Here is a 17,220-nt window from a genome sequence, read left to right on the forward strand (position 1 = left end):
ATCCTGCGGGCTCCTGGGGCAGCCACAATCCTTCTTTACTTTTTGCGCGTTGCACCGCCTCCACCTCCGGGGTAAAATACAACCCAGTGCTTTCCCGCTGAGGCGAAAGCATGGAATACCTTTATCTTCTCAGTCGCCAAAAGAAATGACATAACAGTCTTCAGACTGGACTGCAAAGGAGTGGGAAGCCCGCGTCGGGTCCCCCAGGCCCCGCCCTCCTAGAACAGGGGACTACATTTCCCAGGGGCCTCCGCGGGCCCGAGAGGCGTGCCCGACGGCCTTCCTGCTCTCTTCAGGCCAGGAGTGGCTGTCAGGGAGCGGGGCGGGGTTTGTCGCAGCCAGTGAGCGAAGGTCTCGTTACGGCGGCGGAAGCAGCGGCGCTGGAGTGAGGGGTGGGGGACAGAGTGCTATCGGCCCGGCGGTGGCTGCGGGTCCGAAGCTCGAGGACAGTAGACTCACAGACGGAGAGCGCACAGGAGCAAGCTAAAGGCGGCGTGGCCGCGCCCAGGTAATGGCGGAACGCGAGCCAGGAGGGAGGGGAGGAGTCGAGGGGGCGGGACTGCATGGCTAGTCCCGGTGCTCGTCCCCGGGGAAGGACAGAGCCGTACACAGCTCTTGCAGCCCTGCTTCCAGCTCTCTAGCGAGCTGGGCAGAGCTGTGGAGTCGGCGCCAGGGCCCCGGTTACTCGGTGTGAGGAAGGGCGAGAAACCCCGAGGGGTGGGCAGCCCCAGGCATGGGGGCGTGGCGGACGCGGGCCTCGGTCGGGAAGTCCGCGGGAGGGAGGACGGCCTAGGGAGTTTGGCTGCTGGAGCAGTTTAAAGTGACTCTCCACATCCGGGCCCTGCGCCCGCCGCTTTCAGACCCCTGTCGGGGCGGGGCCTCCCGGATCCCCGCCCTGCTTGCCGGGGATCGCCTAGCTTTCCCTGCTATTGGCCCAGCCGAGGGGTTCAGGCTGCTCCCCGCCCCCAGCGAGACTGGCGCCTCATTGGCTGGCGGCCGGCGGGAGGGTGGGGCGGGCCCAGAACGCGCAGGCAGCTGCGGATTGGTGCCGGGTCCAGTGACGCGCCCTGCGTCCGGCCAATGGGCGGGCGGGGGAGGCAGGGGTAGGTTGGGTGGTAAGAGGACTGGGAGCGGAGCGGCGGCTGGCCGTGGGGGTGAGTGTGGCGGGCGGGCTGAACTGAGGCGGGCCGGGGACGCGTTCCGAATCGCGTTCCCTCTGTGCCTGCGGAGCCCCTCGAGCCCTTCGTGGAGGCCACAGATAAAAAGGCACACTGCTTATCTTGACAAGAGGGCTCCGTAGGACATTTTCCCGGGGAGACAGAGCCTCGACACTCAGAGTGTCTGGAAGCGTGTGTCCTAGGATCTCGGAGGAGGAATGGGGTTAACTGGGGTAGAGGGGAGATCGGCGAAGCTTGACTCTGAAGGAAAAAGTGGAAGACGATTTTAAAGACTGTGGAAAAGGTCTCTAATCCTACCCGTGTCTCGCTTTGGGGGGGTTGTCCGTGATGAGGAAGAAAGGAAATCCTTAAATGGAGGCCTTTACGGAAAAGCGTTTGAGGATTCCACAAACATCGGGTCTTAATGTAAGATTTCCGATCCGTTCTTGGGGCTGGGCATTATGACATACTCATTACGGTTCTGTTTGTCTTGGTGTGAGGCTTGAGTCTTTAAAAGAGCCATGCTATTTCCCATAAAATTTTACATAGATAGCCTATGGTTATGGTAATAACTAGCATTTGGCGGCTATATAACATTCAGTATCTTTTTTTTTTTTTTTTTTTTTTTACTACAGCGATCCATAAGTGTTTTTGGAAGGTTATAGTATCCTCCAACACTTGTATAAAGACTGTCATTATTAATTTAGCCTTAGTATTCATAAAGAGTCCTCAATTAGATGTCTGCACTATTGATCATAACTCATGGTTAGAAAAATGAAGCTGTATTTGTGTTTCTGAGAGATGTTGTGATTACTAAAGATGCTTTGATCTCTCAATGTTGGTTCTAATTTTGGAATCTGGTAGTAATGGAATGACTTGTTTTGCAGGTGGAAATGAGTTCTCAGCAGTTTCCTCGGTTGGGAACCCCTTCCCCTGGGCTCAGCCAGGCACCATCACAGATCACAAACAGTGGTTCCACAGGCTTGATAAACCAAGTTGCCACAGGTGAGATGTGTTACATTTCTTTCATATTGCTTAGTTTTAAGAATGTTACTAACTTCAATTTAGCAAATTCCTTCTCATAACTAGTCTACTGACTTTGAGGAAAGGATGTATTAATACACTTTTAAAATAAGGCATATTCCCTCTTTTTTTGGTCATTTATATATTCTGGGGTAAGTGTACAACTTTAGTAAATCATGCTTATAAGAATCATTTTTTGTGTGTGTGTTTTTTTTTTTTGGTTTTCCGAGACAGAGTTTCTCTGTGTAGCTTTGCGCCTTTCCTGGAACTCACTTGGTAGCCCAGGCTGGCCTTGAACTCACAGAGATCCACCTGCCTCTGCCTCCCGAGTGCTGGGATTAAAGGCGTGCGCCACCACCGCCCGGCAAGAATCATTTTTAAATGTATTCGTATGTTACCATTTTATTAACTCTCAGGGTATAGGTATGGTGATAGTGCCACTAGAGAACCCAGCAGTGAGTGGGACAGAAAAGTCTTACTTCTTAGGACCTTAAGGTCTAGGAAAAGAGAAGTAGATAGCATGTGTCTGGGCCTGTCTTCATGCATGTGTGTTTGAAGGCCAGAGGTCAACCTCACATATGCTTCCCCAGGAACTGTTCACCTTGTTTTTTGATACAGGGTCCCTCGCTGAGTCTGGGGCTCGGAGCAGGCTAGGCTGACAAGTACTTCATTGACTGAGCTGTTTCCCCAACCCTGGAAAAGATAGTTGAAAAGTATATATTCACATGTTTGCACTTGGGTATTTATTTGTAATATATCTTTTCGGTGCTGTAGATTAGTTGATATTCATTGGTGAACGATATTGCCTATAACAATATTTGGCTATGTAGAGACATTTGTGGTTGTCACAGCTGAGAGGTACTGAACATCCTTAAATGCACTAGACAAACCACGTCTGCCTTCTAACAATTATCAAAGCTAGTGAGCAATCTTCAGATGTTGTTTTCACTCTGTATCAAGTAAATACTGCAAGCTGAAATAAAATCCTTTGCCTGGTCTGTTTGGTCACCATCCAGTTCTTGTACTCTTTACAGCAAATGCTACTGTTGTTCATTCATCACTCAAGCCAAAGGCTGAGGCATCTTTAGTTGTGATTGACTGTGTTCTAGCTACTCTTTCCTCTTCCTCTCCCAACCCTAGCATTGACTCATAATGTAGCCCAGGCTGGCCTCAAACTCTTGATTCTCCTACTTCAGGAGAGTTCTGGGATCACAAGTTTGTTTCACCATGCCTGGCCGATGTTATCCGCCAGTGAACTGTGGCCCTACTATTTTGAGCTTGTTTCTATTGCTTTGACTACTTCCTGCTGACTTTGTTTTTAATTACAGATTTTTTTTCGTTACTTTAAGCTGCTCTATGCCTGCCATTAGACAGTATGTACTTATTTTTCTGCATATAATATGTCCAGTTTCCATGACGCAGGGCTTTCTTCCTTCCCAGGTTCGGTATTGGCTGATTGTTCTTCCTTGAGGATTCATCTTAGACACCATTTTCTGGCTGTCTTTGCTGACTTTATTTTCTACTACATTTCAGATTCTGTGTGTTTCATGAACCTTTGTATGCACATACTTGCTATAATGGATAGCACAAGTTGTAGTCAACAACCTCTTGTAGAGCCATCTAAAGTGCTTTATTTCTTGTTAGGCATAGTGATGCACATCTGTAGTCCAAGCATTTGAGTAGTTGAAGGAAGCTTATCAGTTTAAAGCAATGTAGCTGAAGTTTGGCTGCAAAGCAAGTCCAAGACCATGGGCTCTGTGAGACAACCCCTGCCCCAAAAAAGTTTTAACAACATGGTGCCTTTGGCATAAGTTCATTACAGTGAGTTAAAGAGCTGAAGATAAGAACATTGGTTTTTGAAGGGAAAGAAATGAGAACTGTACTTATGGAAAAAAGAAAAGCAGATTGTTTTTGGAGCTTTGCAGTGTGATGCTTGATGCTAATCAAGCCTAATACTTCTTTCCTAGACTGTTTTTCATGGTTCACCCTCACGCTCCTGTACTCTCCACACATTTCAAGACCCAGCACAAAACTTAATAGTCTTCTGAAATTTTTCATGAACAGTCTACCTGTATGTAACTTTTCATTTTCCAAATCAGTTTTTTTTGTCTTATTTTTCCTTTTATTTTAAGTAAATCAAATTTATTTTCCAAAAAATGTGAAGTCTGGGATTAACCAGTCCAGCATGATCTGGTAGCTTCATGATCATCATCCAGTTTCTTTGTCGGAAGCTGTCAATGTAGCGCTCTTGACAGAGTGCTTGTCTAGCAGATGGAAGCTCTGGGCTCCATCCCTAGCACCACATAAATGGGATATAGTAGTTCATGCTTATAATCCCAACTGTTAGAAGGCAGAGGAAAGAGGATCAGGAGTTCAAGACCAACCCTGGCTGCATAGCATATCTGAGGCTATCCTGGACTACATGAGACCCTAGCCACAGCAGAAGAGGAAGATGGAGGAAGAGAGGAGGTTTCTCTGTTTCATGAGAGATGATGTAGGGTCCTAAGCGTGCCAGGAATTAAAATATAAGTTTAAAGTTAAGAAGTAGAAATAGCTAATGCTTCAAGATTCTGTTGAAGATGAATAGAAACATGATTGGGGATATAACTCAGTGGCACAGGGCTTATCTTGAATGTTTCAGATCTCTGGGTTTGATCCTCAGCAACCCCACCCCCTCCCCCAAAATAAATAAGTCCAAATGTGTGGAGGACCCAGATAAATGAATTCCCAAAGAGCCTAGTGGGAAATGATCAATACATTCTAATTTAATAAAGTTGTTAAAAATCAGTCTGCCTGGACCAAATAGGCTTTGGGAAAGTTTAGGAAATGGTTCATTTTCTTAATTTTTTTTTTTTTAACTAGGAAACAAATTGGTTTGGATGACCAGGAAAGTAAATAATCATAAACAATATGGTCATATATATAGAAAATTTTAATCTTTTTTTAAAACTGGCAGAATAAGTGGCATTAGTAAAATAATAGGCTACAAGATCAATGTGTGAAAGTTCATTACATGTCTGAATACTGGCAATAGACAATTTTTTTTATGTGTCTGTAGTTTATGTGTTTGTGTGTGCCAAAAATCATGTCAAGTGTCTTTGGTCACTCTCCATCTTTAGTGTTTGAGGCAGGGTCCCTTACTGAACGTGGAACACATGGATTTAGCTAGGTTGGCCAGCCACTGACCTTCAGGGATCTACCTCTGCAGCCCCCACCCCCACCAAGTGCTGGGTGACAGGTGTGTACCACCGTGCTCAGCTCTTCTGTGGGCACTGGGCATCCATACTCAGGTCCTGGGCTTGCATAGCAAGTACATAGTGACTGACCCATCTCCCCAGCTTAGACATGAGGTGGGTTTTTGTTGTTAATGTCCATTTACAATAGCTACAAAAAATGACAGTAGAAGATAAATTTAAGAAAATACATGTAAGGCTGGGTAAGGTAACACACACCTTTGATCCCAGTACTCAGGAGGCCGAGACAGGCAGACCTCAGTGAGTTTGAGGCCAGCCTAATCTACATAGCAAGTTCCAAGCCAGCCATGACTACATGGTGAGACCCTGTCTCAACGTAAATATATTTAAGACCTGAAGTCAAACACATTGAGAGGGTGACATGAGACATTGCTGAGCAATATTAAAGAACTAGATAAATGAAAAACTTGATGGTCACAAATTGAAGTACTTAACATTTTCAACACCATTGTTTCTTCCCTAAGTGTGTGTATATATATAATATGATAGATATATATATCTATCATATATATACTTTATATGTATATATATATAAAGATATAATAGCACCCTTGTGTACTTTTTTTTTTGTTTTTTTGTTTTTGTTTTTGTTTTTCAAGACAGGGTTTCTCTGTGTAGTTTTAGTGCCTGTCCTGGTTCTTGCTCTGTAGACCAGGCTGGCCTTGAACTCACAGAGATCCACCTGACTCTGCCTCCCAAGTGCTGGGATTAAAGGCATGCACTACTACTGCCCGGCTCTTTGTGTACTTTTTTATAGAATCTTGACAACCTGGCTCTAAAATTTGTGTGGAAATCCAAAGGGTTTAAGGATTTCTAAAGCAATTATGACCCCAGAGAAAGGAAAATCATTATTGCCTTACTTCACAACTTATTACAAAACTTCATTAATCAAGATGGTGTAGTATTGGCATAATATAGGTGAATGAAGTACACTATCCAGAAAGTCATTCATAGATAGAAAGTCACTCATAGGTAGATAGAAAGTCATTCATAGGTAGGTAGATAGACAAACAAACAGATATATGTATAGCCAGTTTTGTTTTGTTTTTTAACAAAAGTGTGTGATTAAATAGGGAAATGAACTTGAATAAACATACCAGTGTGGAGGGAGAAAACAACTTTGTAGGGTGTGTTTTCGTCTTCTACCCTGGAACCTGGAGATCAAACTCAGGGCATCAGACTTACATGGCAAGTGCTTTTACCCTCGGAGTTAGTCTCACTAGGCCCAAAATATCAGAATATAGGGGAGAATAGACCTTGACCATTACTTTTCTCTTACATAAAAATTAATTTACTTTAGACCATTGATCTAAATGTAAACTTTTTAATTTCTAAAAGAAAACATAGGAGAAACAGTTTGCAACTTTTCAGTAAGCAAAAATTTCTTAGGTCACAAAATAATACAAAGTGTAACAAACAGTTGATGTAAATTAAAAATAACTTCATTTCAAAAGACAACACTAACAATATCAAGTGGGATGCCCCCAAACGAATGGTATAAGGGTATTTTTTAATAATGTGTCTGTAATGACTCATATCCTGAATGTAGAAAGAACTCCTATAACCGAATAATAAAAAGATAAAGAGCTTAACTTAAGTGTAAGAAAAAAAAATTATTGTCTACTCAATAGATAGCCAACAATAATGATGAGTGCAAAGAAGTACATGGAAAGATGCCTATCATTTCTCATCCTCGGAAGAGTAAAAACAAAAACCGCAGTAAGCTAGCATAGATCCGCTTGAATAACTAAAGTTGAAGTGACTGAATGCCGGGGACTGGTATGACTGAGGCAGTAGAACTCTGAGTGTTGGCATGGGCCCAGGGGCGGGGCGGGGGAGGGGGATATAAAATGGTCAGGCAACTTAACAGTTTGGCAGAGTCTTAAAAAAAAATTAAACATATACTGACTCACAACTGACCCGTCCTATTCCTTCAGTATTTAACCAAGTTAAGTGAAAGTGTATGCACATTCAAAGATTTATACTCAGGTGTTTATGGAATTTTTGCTCTTAATGGCCAAAAACAGGGAAAATTCAAAGGTTTATCAAATGGTGACTAGATAAGCAAGTTGTGCTATATCTGCTTGCTGGACTGCTCTCTCATAGTACCAAAGCCCGGCATCAGTACATGTGCACACAAGAGCGTGAATGCTTTTCCCTGCAGTATAGTATGCTAAGGAAAAGCTGTCAAGACTCCCGGAACCACGCATTGTATGATTCTGTGTGTGGAATCCTGGACGTGACAGCTGTAATGACAGAGCAAGTCAGTAATGTCTAGGGAAAGAGGGAGCTGATAGCAGAGGAGCAGGAGTGAACTAGTTAACCGTGATGGTCAGGATTCTGTGTAGTGATTGAGTTATGGTTACAGCATTACAGACTTTGGTGAAAGTTTTACACAAAGAATTGGGGGACTTTTTTATTTTTATATATATTATTAGTGGATTTTATCTGTAGATTATATCTCAGTAAAGCTTACTAATTAAGAGATGCACATATACTTCACTAAAGAAGACAAATGATCATTAAAAAACAAAACTGTTCAGCATTGCTGGTCATCGTGGCAGTCCCAGTTCAAGCCCTAATGAGATGCAGATGAGCCTCTCCACTAGAATGGCTGTTAAGTGTAGCAAGGATTTGTGAGGATGGAGAGTGCCTGGAACCCACAGAGCTGCTTTGGAAACAGCCTTGACAGTCCTTTAGAAAGTAAAACGTTAACATTTTACCTCGCCATTCTGCTCGCAAGAGTGCTGATGAAATTTCTATAAAAAGTCATTGAGTTATCTTCAAGTAGACACTATTGCAGTGGTTCTCAACCTTCCTAATGCTGCTACCCTTTAGTACAGCTCCTCATGTTGTGGTGACCCCAAACCATAAAGTTATTTTGTTGCTATTTCATAACTGTAATTTTGCTGCTGTTACGAATCCTAATGTATATGTCTGTTTTCCAAAGGGTTCTCGACCCACATGTGAAAACCAGTGCACTGTTGTGTATATCACTCAGTCAAGTGATAATATAAATCCCAAATGTAAGATTTCTGAGTGCCCTGGAGAATCAAGTCAGTTATGTATAAAATAGAAATTACAACTGGAGAGATGACGTGGCTGTTAAGGATACTTCCTACTTTTGTAGAGGATCTAGTCGAGTTCCCAGCACCTACATCAGGTGACTCACAATTACCTGTAACTAACTCTAGCTCCAGGGAATCTGATACCCTCTTCAGGACTCTGAGGGCATCTACACTCAACATGAATATACACACAGACACACAGACACACACACACACACACACACACACACACACACACATATACACATAATTTTAAAATAATTTTTAAAACCTTCAAAAAATAAAATAAAAATCACTTCATCTAGCTCTTACGCTTTCAGAACCAATTTCCTGAAGAATTTATTAGGACTTTTGGAAAAGTCTAAAATAATCATAAGTAATACAGTAGTTGTAAAACCTGCAGTAGAATCTCACCTAACATTTTACAAATGATGTAGTAAGTTGGGGCTAAGGAGATGACTTGGTGTAAAGTATTTGGTGTGCAAGCATGACCTGAGTTTAGACTGCCCACACTCATGTCAAACGATGGGTATGTGGACACACATTTCTGTAACTCCATTTTGGGGGCAGGGGGCACAGAGACAGGCAGATCCCAGGGGCTCTAGCCAAAACATAAGGAGGAGGGAAGTAGAAGACACCTACTGTCAACCTTTGGCCTCCAGAGGGTGTGAAACAGATGAGTGCATATACCATGTGCCCCCCAAAAGTTGCCATATGTTCTAATTATTCATTACATTGGCAGTAGTAGATTTATAGCCAGTAGAATATTATAATAGCAAAGCTTGAAAACTATCCTAAATGTCTCTTAGCAGTAAGATAGATATCTTGTAGCTTATTCACATAGTGGCTGGCACACTGTGACGCACTGAGAATGAAGTTTCTGGCTGTGTGCAGTAATATGCATCGGTCATATCTGTAAGAGAAAGAAGCAAGAAAGTAACTTTGGCAGGTGTGTTTTTCCGCTGAGCTGTCGCTCAGTTTGGCACTAACCTCAAGTTAGAAAGTACAATGATGGGTATCTTGGGTAGGATAATGACTTCCGTAGAGCTGAATGGAGGTTGTCTGGGGCCAGTGGTGGTTTGGTTTTTACTGGGTGTTGGTATGTTGGGTGAGTTCAGTTTGTGACGTTGTTCTTGAGGAGACATGGATAAACATCTACTCACCACACCTAGGGAATCGTTGGAAGGCCAAAGTAGTAATACCACCAAGGTCCACCTTGTACCAATGAGGTTTTATTTTGTTTTTATTGTTTTAGTTTCGGTTTTTGGTTAGTTGGTTGGCTTTTTTGTTTTTGTGAGTTGTTTTTTGGTTTTTCGAGACAGTGTAGCCTTGGCTGTCCTGGAACTCTCTAGACTGGCTTCGAACTTGAGTGCTCAGATTAAAAGTGTGCACCACCACTGCCCAGCGAACCAATGAGTTTTATTGGGGTTAGTTATAGAAATATAGGTGAGAAGTTACTTAGAGGAGCAGAAATGACTCAAAGACAGCTGTATCACCAAAGCCCACCCCAGCATGGATGACAGCTCACAGAAGCTGGAGAGTGGAGCATCCTGCACAAACCTGCCAGCAGTTCCACAGGCTGGAGAGCGTCCTTTACAGGCAGCCTGGCTGCTCTGCCTGTTTCAGACTACTTAGCTCCTGAGTGCCTCTCAGCAGTCCTTACAGCTCATGTGTGCTTGAGGAGGAGGGGCAGGGTAAATCGGGTCAGTTTGAGGGACTTCTGAAGCGTTTGAGTTGTGTACTTCCTGAGTGTGATAAGATGCAGGTGGAATGTTTCACCTCCCCTTAGAACATCCTGTGTCTTAAGAGCTTCTTTTGAAGATGGAAAGGTTTGTTTCGAGGAAATTACTACACAACCCTGACTTAAGCATTTTTTTTTAAACAAATCAAGTTTATCTTTGATGTATAATATTGAATTTATCAATCTTGTTTATAGAATAAATTTATATTTAATAGAGCATTTTTTAAAAACAGATTTAACAGGCTTTTGTAGAAAAATATTCATGCTTGTCAATGCCAGTATTCTTCAGAGTTCACAGGTTTTTTTCCCTTTTATTGAAAATATATATTTTTCATACACTATTCTGATTACAGTTTCCTCCCCCTACTCCTCCCAGTTCCTCCCCACCTCCCCTCTCATCCAGATCACACCCCTTTTGTCTCTCCCTAGAAAACAAAGAGATATCTGAGGAGTAATAGTAAGATCAGTCAACACCTAATGGGAAGATGACAGAACAAGCAAACAGGGAAAGAGCCAAAGCAAAAGCACGAGAAGTGCACATAGATGCAGAGACACCAGTTCTCACACTCAGGGATCCCATAAAAACCAACCTGAAGACGTAATGTGTATATGCACAAAGGGCCTGTGAAGTAGTGGGGGGAGGGGAGCCCTGGCTTAATTTTATAAGACAAAGAGCCTCCAAAGAGGCCATTTAGTTCATTTTGTGTTGTCCATCTACTGCTGGCCATGGTTTGTTTCCCCAGTGAGACTCCCTTGGAGAAAATTGTTTTTATCTGCAAGTGACAATCAATTGGAAATAGCGTCTACGTTAGGGATGGGGGCGTGTGTCTACTTCTCTCAGCTGTAGGACCTCATCTGGTGCAGACCCATGCAGGCCCTGTGCATGGTGCCTCAGTCTGTGAGATCATATGTGCACCAGCCCTGTTATATCTAGAAGACCTTGATTCCTTGGTGTCCTCCATCCCTTCTGGCTCTTAACTCTTTCTGTCTCTTCTGCAGGGTTCCCTGAGCTTTGAGGGGAGGGATTTGATGGATTCATCCCATTTAGGACTGAGTGCTCCATGGTCTCTCATTCTGCATATTGTTTGGCTGTAGGTTTCTATATTTGTTCCCATCTACTGCAGGAGGAAGCTTCTCTGATGATGCCTGAGAAGGCACTGATTTATAAGTATAGCAGAATGTCATTAGGTGTCATTTTATTTCTATATTCCTTTAGCAGAACAGTAGTAGTTGGTTTTCCCCTGGGACCGTAGCCTGTCTAGTCTCAGGTTCTTGGCCACCCGAGCAGTGTTGGGCATGACTTCCATCTCATGAAATGGGCTTTAACTCCAGTCAGATAGTGGTTGGCTACTCCCCCAGGCTTTGTGCCGCTGCTGCCCCAGCATATCTTGAAGGCAGGGCACTCTTGTGGACTGAAGATTAAACATATCCTTTTAATGCCGAGTTTTTAAAATTTTGCCAGACATGGTGGTGCATGCTTGTAATCTCAACACTTAGGCTGAGACAGGAGGATCACAAGGTAGAGGCCCATCTGGGCTGCAAAATTAGGCATTCTCTCAAAACAAGCAAGTCATTTTAAATGAAGTTGTACTATACCCTATAGTATACTTTCAAGTATTTGAAGATTTTTTTGTTTTAATTTTGTTTGTCTGTGTGCATGCATGTGTGCAAGTCAGGTATTGCCTCTCTCCTTCCACTCTGTAGGTTCTAGAGATCAAACTTAGGAGGTCATGCTTGGCAGGAGGTTTGTTTTCTCACTGAGTTCTCTCTCCAGCTACTATTAGCTTATTTTCAGTGACTGTCAGGACCCCATGTTCATATTCAAAGGAAATCTTACATCCCACAATTCTGCCTCTTGGCGCCACTGTCCCTCAGAACAAGCTTACAAGGGGCTGGAGAGATGGCTCAGCCGTTGAGTATACTTGCTGTTTCTGCAAGTTCCTGGGTTTGATTCGATTCCCAGCGCCATGTGATGGTTCACAGCCATCTTTAACTCCAGTTCCATAATATCTGATGCCCTCTTCTGGCCTCCACAAGCACCAGGCACATGTAGTACATGTAGACAAACACTTATTAAAGAAAGGAGGGGAGGAAGGAAGGAAGGAAGGAAGGAAGGAAGGAAGGAAGGAAGGAAGGAAGGAAGAGAGCAATCCTTACATGTCTTAGACATGGGGCACACTCGTAATCCCAACAGTTGGAAGGCAGAGACAGAATGATTGCTGCAAGTATGGAGTTAGCTGGCTGTACATAATGAGTTCCAGGTCAGCCAGGACTATGTAACAAAGCTCTCTAAAAAGCCCAAAAAGTAGAAATCCTTACAAGAGAATTGGTAATGGCATATATGTATGTATGTAACCCCAGCACTCTATAGGCTAAGAGAAGAGAATCACAAATTAGAGGCCTGTTGGACTGCAATAGTAAGGCCTCTTCTCCATAAAGAAAACAAGCATCACAAGGAATTGGTCACTCTTTCAGTCCTCACCAGCAAGGCCTACTCTGTGTTATATTGATTAACCTTAGAAAATTGTAATAATACCTTTTCCATCTTAACATCTTCACTAGTGAACGATGAATCTGGCCGAGAGGCTGATGTTGGTGCCAGGGAGCACGTGGGCGCCAGCAGCTCCCTGCCACCCCGGGAAGAGAAGCAGGAGCCAGTCGTGGTAAGGCCTTATCCGCAGGTACAGATGCTACCTGCACACCATGCCGTTGCTTCAGCCACTCCTGTTGCAGTGACAGCCCCGCCAGCACACCTGACACCAGCAGTACCACTCTTTTCCTCGGAAGGACTCATGAAGGTAACGGTTTCAGGGTTCCCACTGCACCACAGCTGAAGGCGGCGGCGGCGGGCACTGTAGTAAAGCTAATGGAATCGGAGGTTGTGTCCTAGGGTGCCCATCAACTTTTCTTTTTTGGCTGTCCGCTCATCTTCCCTGTCATTTGGCCCTGTAATTTGCTATGCTGCACTGATTAGACTGTGCTGGGCAGTTGGAATCACAGGACCTTTTCTTACCCGTTGTTGTTGTTGTTGTTGTTGTTGTTGTTGTTTTATGGAGTTGATTGTTTTGAAACAGTATTGTACTATAGTCCAGGCTAACTCCCCTTGTAGACCAAGCTAGCCTAAAACTTCTGACAGTCATCTTGATTCTGCCTCCCAGTTGCTGGGATTGCAAGTTTCTTCCACCGTATCTGAACTGTTACATAAATTGATGTTGATAATTTTTCACCGTATAGACATGCTGAGTTTTCTCTTGGTGCTCTTTTCCATGATTTGCTTTAGTAGCTGATTAATTTGGAGGTATCTGAGCATGTTGCTCTGTGTGTTACTTAAGTTAATGTTTTAGTTCTGAGAGTGAGTTCTGTTTGCTTCTGCCCAACTGTGAGAGGCAGGATTGTATAGAAGACAAGGCATAGAGTGTGAGCAGTACAAATCTGGGCTTTAGTCCCAGTTCTACTTTGTACTTTATATGTGGCTCTGAGTAAGATGTTTATCTTGTTTGTGCATTTCTTCCTCTGTACTGTGAAAATGCCATTAGTTCTGCAGAAAAGCTATGATGCTGACAGGTCTCATCTCATTGCCACTGTCCAGATTGGATTGGTGAGCTTTTAAAGTAAAATGTATCACCAGAGCAAAGCTATTGACATGTCTCGTGGTTTTCTGTTTGCAGCCACCCCCAAAGCCCACCATGCCTAGCCGCCCCATTGCGCCTGCTCCCCCTTCTACCATGTCCCTTCCGCCGAAAGTTCCAGGACAGGTTACTGTTACTATGGAAAACAGCATCCCTCAAGCTTCAGCCATTCCTGTGGCAACAATCAGTGGACAACAGGTTATTTCTCTTCCTAATTTGTTATTTTCTAACTGCAGTTCCAAGCTGTTGATCATGATGTGTGTAACTCCAGGGATACATTAGGCACTGTCCTAAATAATTAAATGGTTTCTGATACCCACGGAGAAACCCAGGCTGCTTAGTAGGTAGGCTCTATCTGCTGAGCGTATACTATGCTGGGCACTACCTTCATTGTAAATCACAAGTAAGTCTTGATCAGTCCATGCCCTAGAGGAGGTATGGTCCCCATGTGCTTGATTAGAAGGGAAAGTACTGAACAGTGAGAACACCTCCCAGCAGTATTGTTGACAGTGTCCAAGGGTTTCTTGGAGGATAGTAGATGTGCATCTGGGGCTGGCAGGTTCCTTCAGGTAGCCTTCTAATTGTTTTAACTTGAAACTTTAATTGCATTCTATTATGTATAGTTGACTTACTAAATTGAATTATAACACTTATCTGTGAAGAAACTAAATCTCAAAATTCTTTGTGTTCTCAAGAAGATTAATATTACAAAAAAAATGCCCTGTATTGTTTTCAGTTTAACATCTTACTAAGTAATCTTAGAAATCTAGGAATGGCACCTGAGTTGTACTCATCTCCATGTGGTGGAGGACTTAAGGGGTGAGCTGGAAACTTAAAGGCAGTATCTATTGGATACTAACTGACATGTATTTAGAAATCTTCAATAACATAAAAAATAATGGATGTAAAGATCTATATAAATAATAAAAATAGAAAGATGGGCATAGTGGTGCACGCCTTTAATCCCAGCACTTGGGAAACAGAGACAGGTGGATCTCTGTGAGTTCAAGGCCAGCTTGGTCTGCAGAGCGAGTTCCAGGACAGCCAGAACTACTAGTGAGGACACCCCCCCCCAAAAAAAAATTAGAGTAGGAGATGAATCAGCTCGTTACCAGGAAAAAGAAAACAAGTGTGAAGGAGTGATGTTACAGAGATGAGTAACTCCAAGTAGACAGTCAGGTAGCTGATCTGATCCTGGGATCTAGTAACTAGTTGGGCCTGCTGAAGTATACTCACTTCTAACATGCTTGTTGGCAGGGTAATTATTATAATGCGGTAGATGAAAAGGTAGTAGCTAAGTGATCTCAGAGCCCATTTCCCATGGGGTACTTACTTCTGACAGTTGAGATTGGGTCTGCTCAGTGTGGAATAGCTGTAGACGATATTCACTATCCAAAAGGAATGACCTGTTTCAAGAGTTAGATCAGTATACATCCCTTGAATCATATATGCTTTTGCCCTGGAAATCCCCAAAACGGCAAAGGGGGGTGGGAGTTAGAGAAACCCTGACCCAATTTAAAGGAAACTGATTTCTGTAGATAATGGCTAAGACCACTCTTGTGAAAATTGCATTCTATCCTGTTTCTTCCAGGGGCATCCCAGTAACCTCCATCACATTATGACTACAAATGTTCAGATGTCCATTATCCGAAGCAATGCTCCTGGGCCCCCTCTTCACATTGGAGCTTCCCACTTACCTCGAGGTAACAAACACATATTTTGTTCAAATTCTGGAAATACTGTAGCAGATGCACATTTGATAAAAGACAGGTGACAGAGTGTGTACACAGTCAACCTAAAAGTTACAGAGCAGTAGAAAGAAGCCTAAAATGGTACAGATCTTAACATGGTCTGTTGTGTGTTTCTTAGAACAAGTCTGTGTGTGGAAATCTAAAGGAAAAGAAATTTGTTGTCATTTTGAGACAGTCTTCCTAAGTAACCCTGGTTGGTCTCAGACTTTTGGTCCTTCTAAGGCTTCCTCCTAAATGCTGATTACAGGTACACACCACCACTCCTGGCTGTTGGTTTTGTGTTGTGTTGTGTTTGTGACAGGGTCTTGCTGTGTAGCCCTGTTGGGCTTGGAACTTAGATAGCACGCTGGCCTTGAACTCACAGTTATCGCCCTACCTTTACCCTCCAATTACTGTGATTGCAGGTTTGAACCCACACCTGGCTTCTAATGTTTTTTTAAGTTCACTGAAAATATTAAATTTTTTAATATTCATTGCAACAAGATTGATTTATTCTTACAAGTACGTTAGAGTAAGTTGTAATAAATTTAAGGTATTTTAACCTTCTATTAGAAAGTAAAACAGTTGGAGATTGTTGAGGAAAACCAAGCTAACAAAACCAGGTTTACTCGGTCCTAGCATAACCCAGCAATTTCCAGTATTCATTCACTGACTCTGAGGTCTGTGGTATCAAAACTACCTTAATGGAAATGCCTTTTGACAATGTTGATGTCTGCACTAAGGGAACAAAGGCAGCCTGAGGAGGTGTTGTATTACTAGTGACTAAAGTGTTGAAGACTTAATCAAAATCTAGGCACCATACCGTATGGCATCAAACGAGATTGTTAATTGTGTCCTTCCTAATTGCAATTTAAATACAAATAAACAATTCTTTTTTAAAAAAGCTCAACTTTTGAATATATATTTTCTTTGTGATCAAATAAGAAGTGTACATAGGCCAGGCAGTGGTGGCACTTGCCTTTAACCCCAGCATTTGGATGTCAGAGGCAGGTGGATCTCTGTGAGTTCCAGGCCAGTCTGATCTACAGAGGGAGTTCCAGGACAGGCACCAAAACTACACAGAGAAACCTTTGTCTTGAAAAACGGAAAGGAAAAAAAAAAAAAAAAAGAAGAAGAAGAAGAAGAGGAGTACATAGTATACTGGAGCTGAAAATCCATATGCTGTCCAGGTTTTAGCAATTATGCCTTCCTATAGAATATAATTGGCTTTATTAAGTAATGTCTGTAGGCTCTACTGATAATTTTTTTTTGTTTCAGGTGCAGCTGCTGCTGCTGTGATGTCCAGCTCTAAAGTAACCACAGTCTTGAGGCCAACTTCACAGTTGCCAAATACTGCTACGGCCCAGCCAGCAGTACAGCACCTCATACACCAGCCAATCCAGGCATGTTGGGGTCAGGGGTACTTGGCCAGCATGGCTGCAGTGCCTTACCATAGCTGAGCGCTCTGCCAGACGCTGAGGGAGTCCATAGCCTCATAGCTAGTACTGCTCTCAGTTGAGTTCTCGAGGCTTGAAGAGTTTGGAGGATGCCCTTGAGCAGTGCAGGCATAGGGCAGGGATGATAAGAATTGGTTAGAAGTAGAAGCGGGACAGCTGGT

At 43.2% G+C, this 17,220-nt stretch overlaps 1 protein-coding gene across 4 annotated transcripts in view; it reads left to right on the forward strand.

Moving 5' to 3' along the window:
• The first annotated feature begins 375 nt into the window (after nt 1–375).
• Nucleotides 376–17,220, forward strand: part of Sap130 (Sin3A associated protein 130) — a 75,006-nt gene continuing 58,161 nt past the window's right edge. For 2 of the 4 annotated variants that reach the window (XM_052741754.1, XM_052741755.1), the window contains exons 1-6: nt 1,468–1,583; nt 2,045–2,162; nt 12,806–13,041; nt 13,912–14,070; nt 15,464–15,575; nt 16,881–17,005. In XM_052741754.1, coding sequence (XP_052597714.1) covers nt 1,530–1,583; nt 2,045–2,162; nt 12,806–13,041; nt 13,912–14,070; nt 15,464–15,575; nt 16,881–17,005 — 804 coding nt within the window. In that variant the 5' untranslated portion in view covers nt 1,468–1,529. The other 2 variants (XM_052741756.1, XM_052741757.1) reach the window with 2 other exon arrangements.

Source organism: Peromyscus californicus, unplaced genomic scaffold, assembly GCF_007827085.1.
Source record: "Peromyscus californicus insignis strain IS unplaced genomic scaffold, ASM782708v3 Scaffold_17__1_contigs__length_78620276, whole genome shotgun sequence".
In the NCBI taxonomy this organism is placed as follows: Eukaryota; Metazoa; Chordata; class Mammalia; order Rodentia; family Cricetidae; genus Peromyscus; species Peromyscus californicus.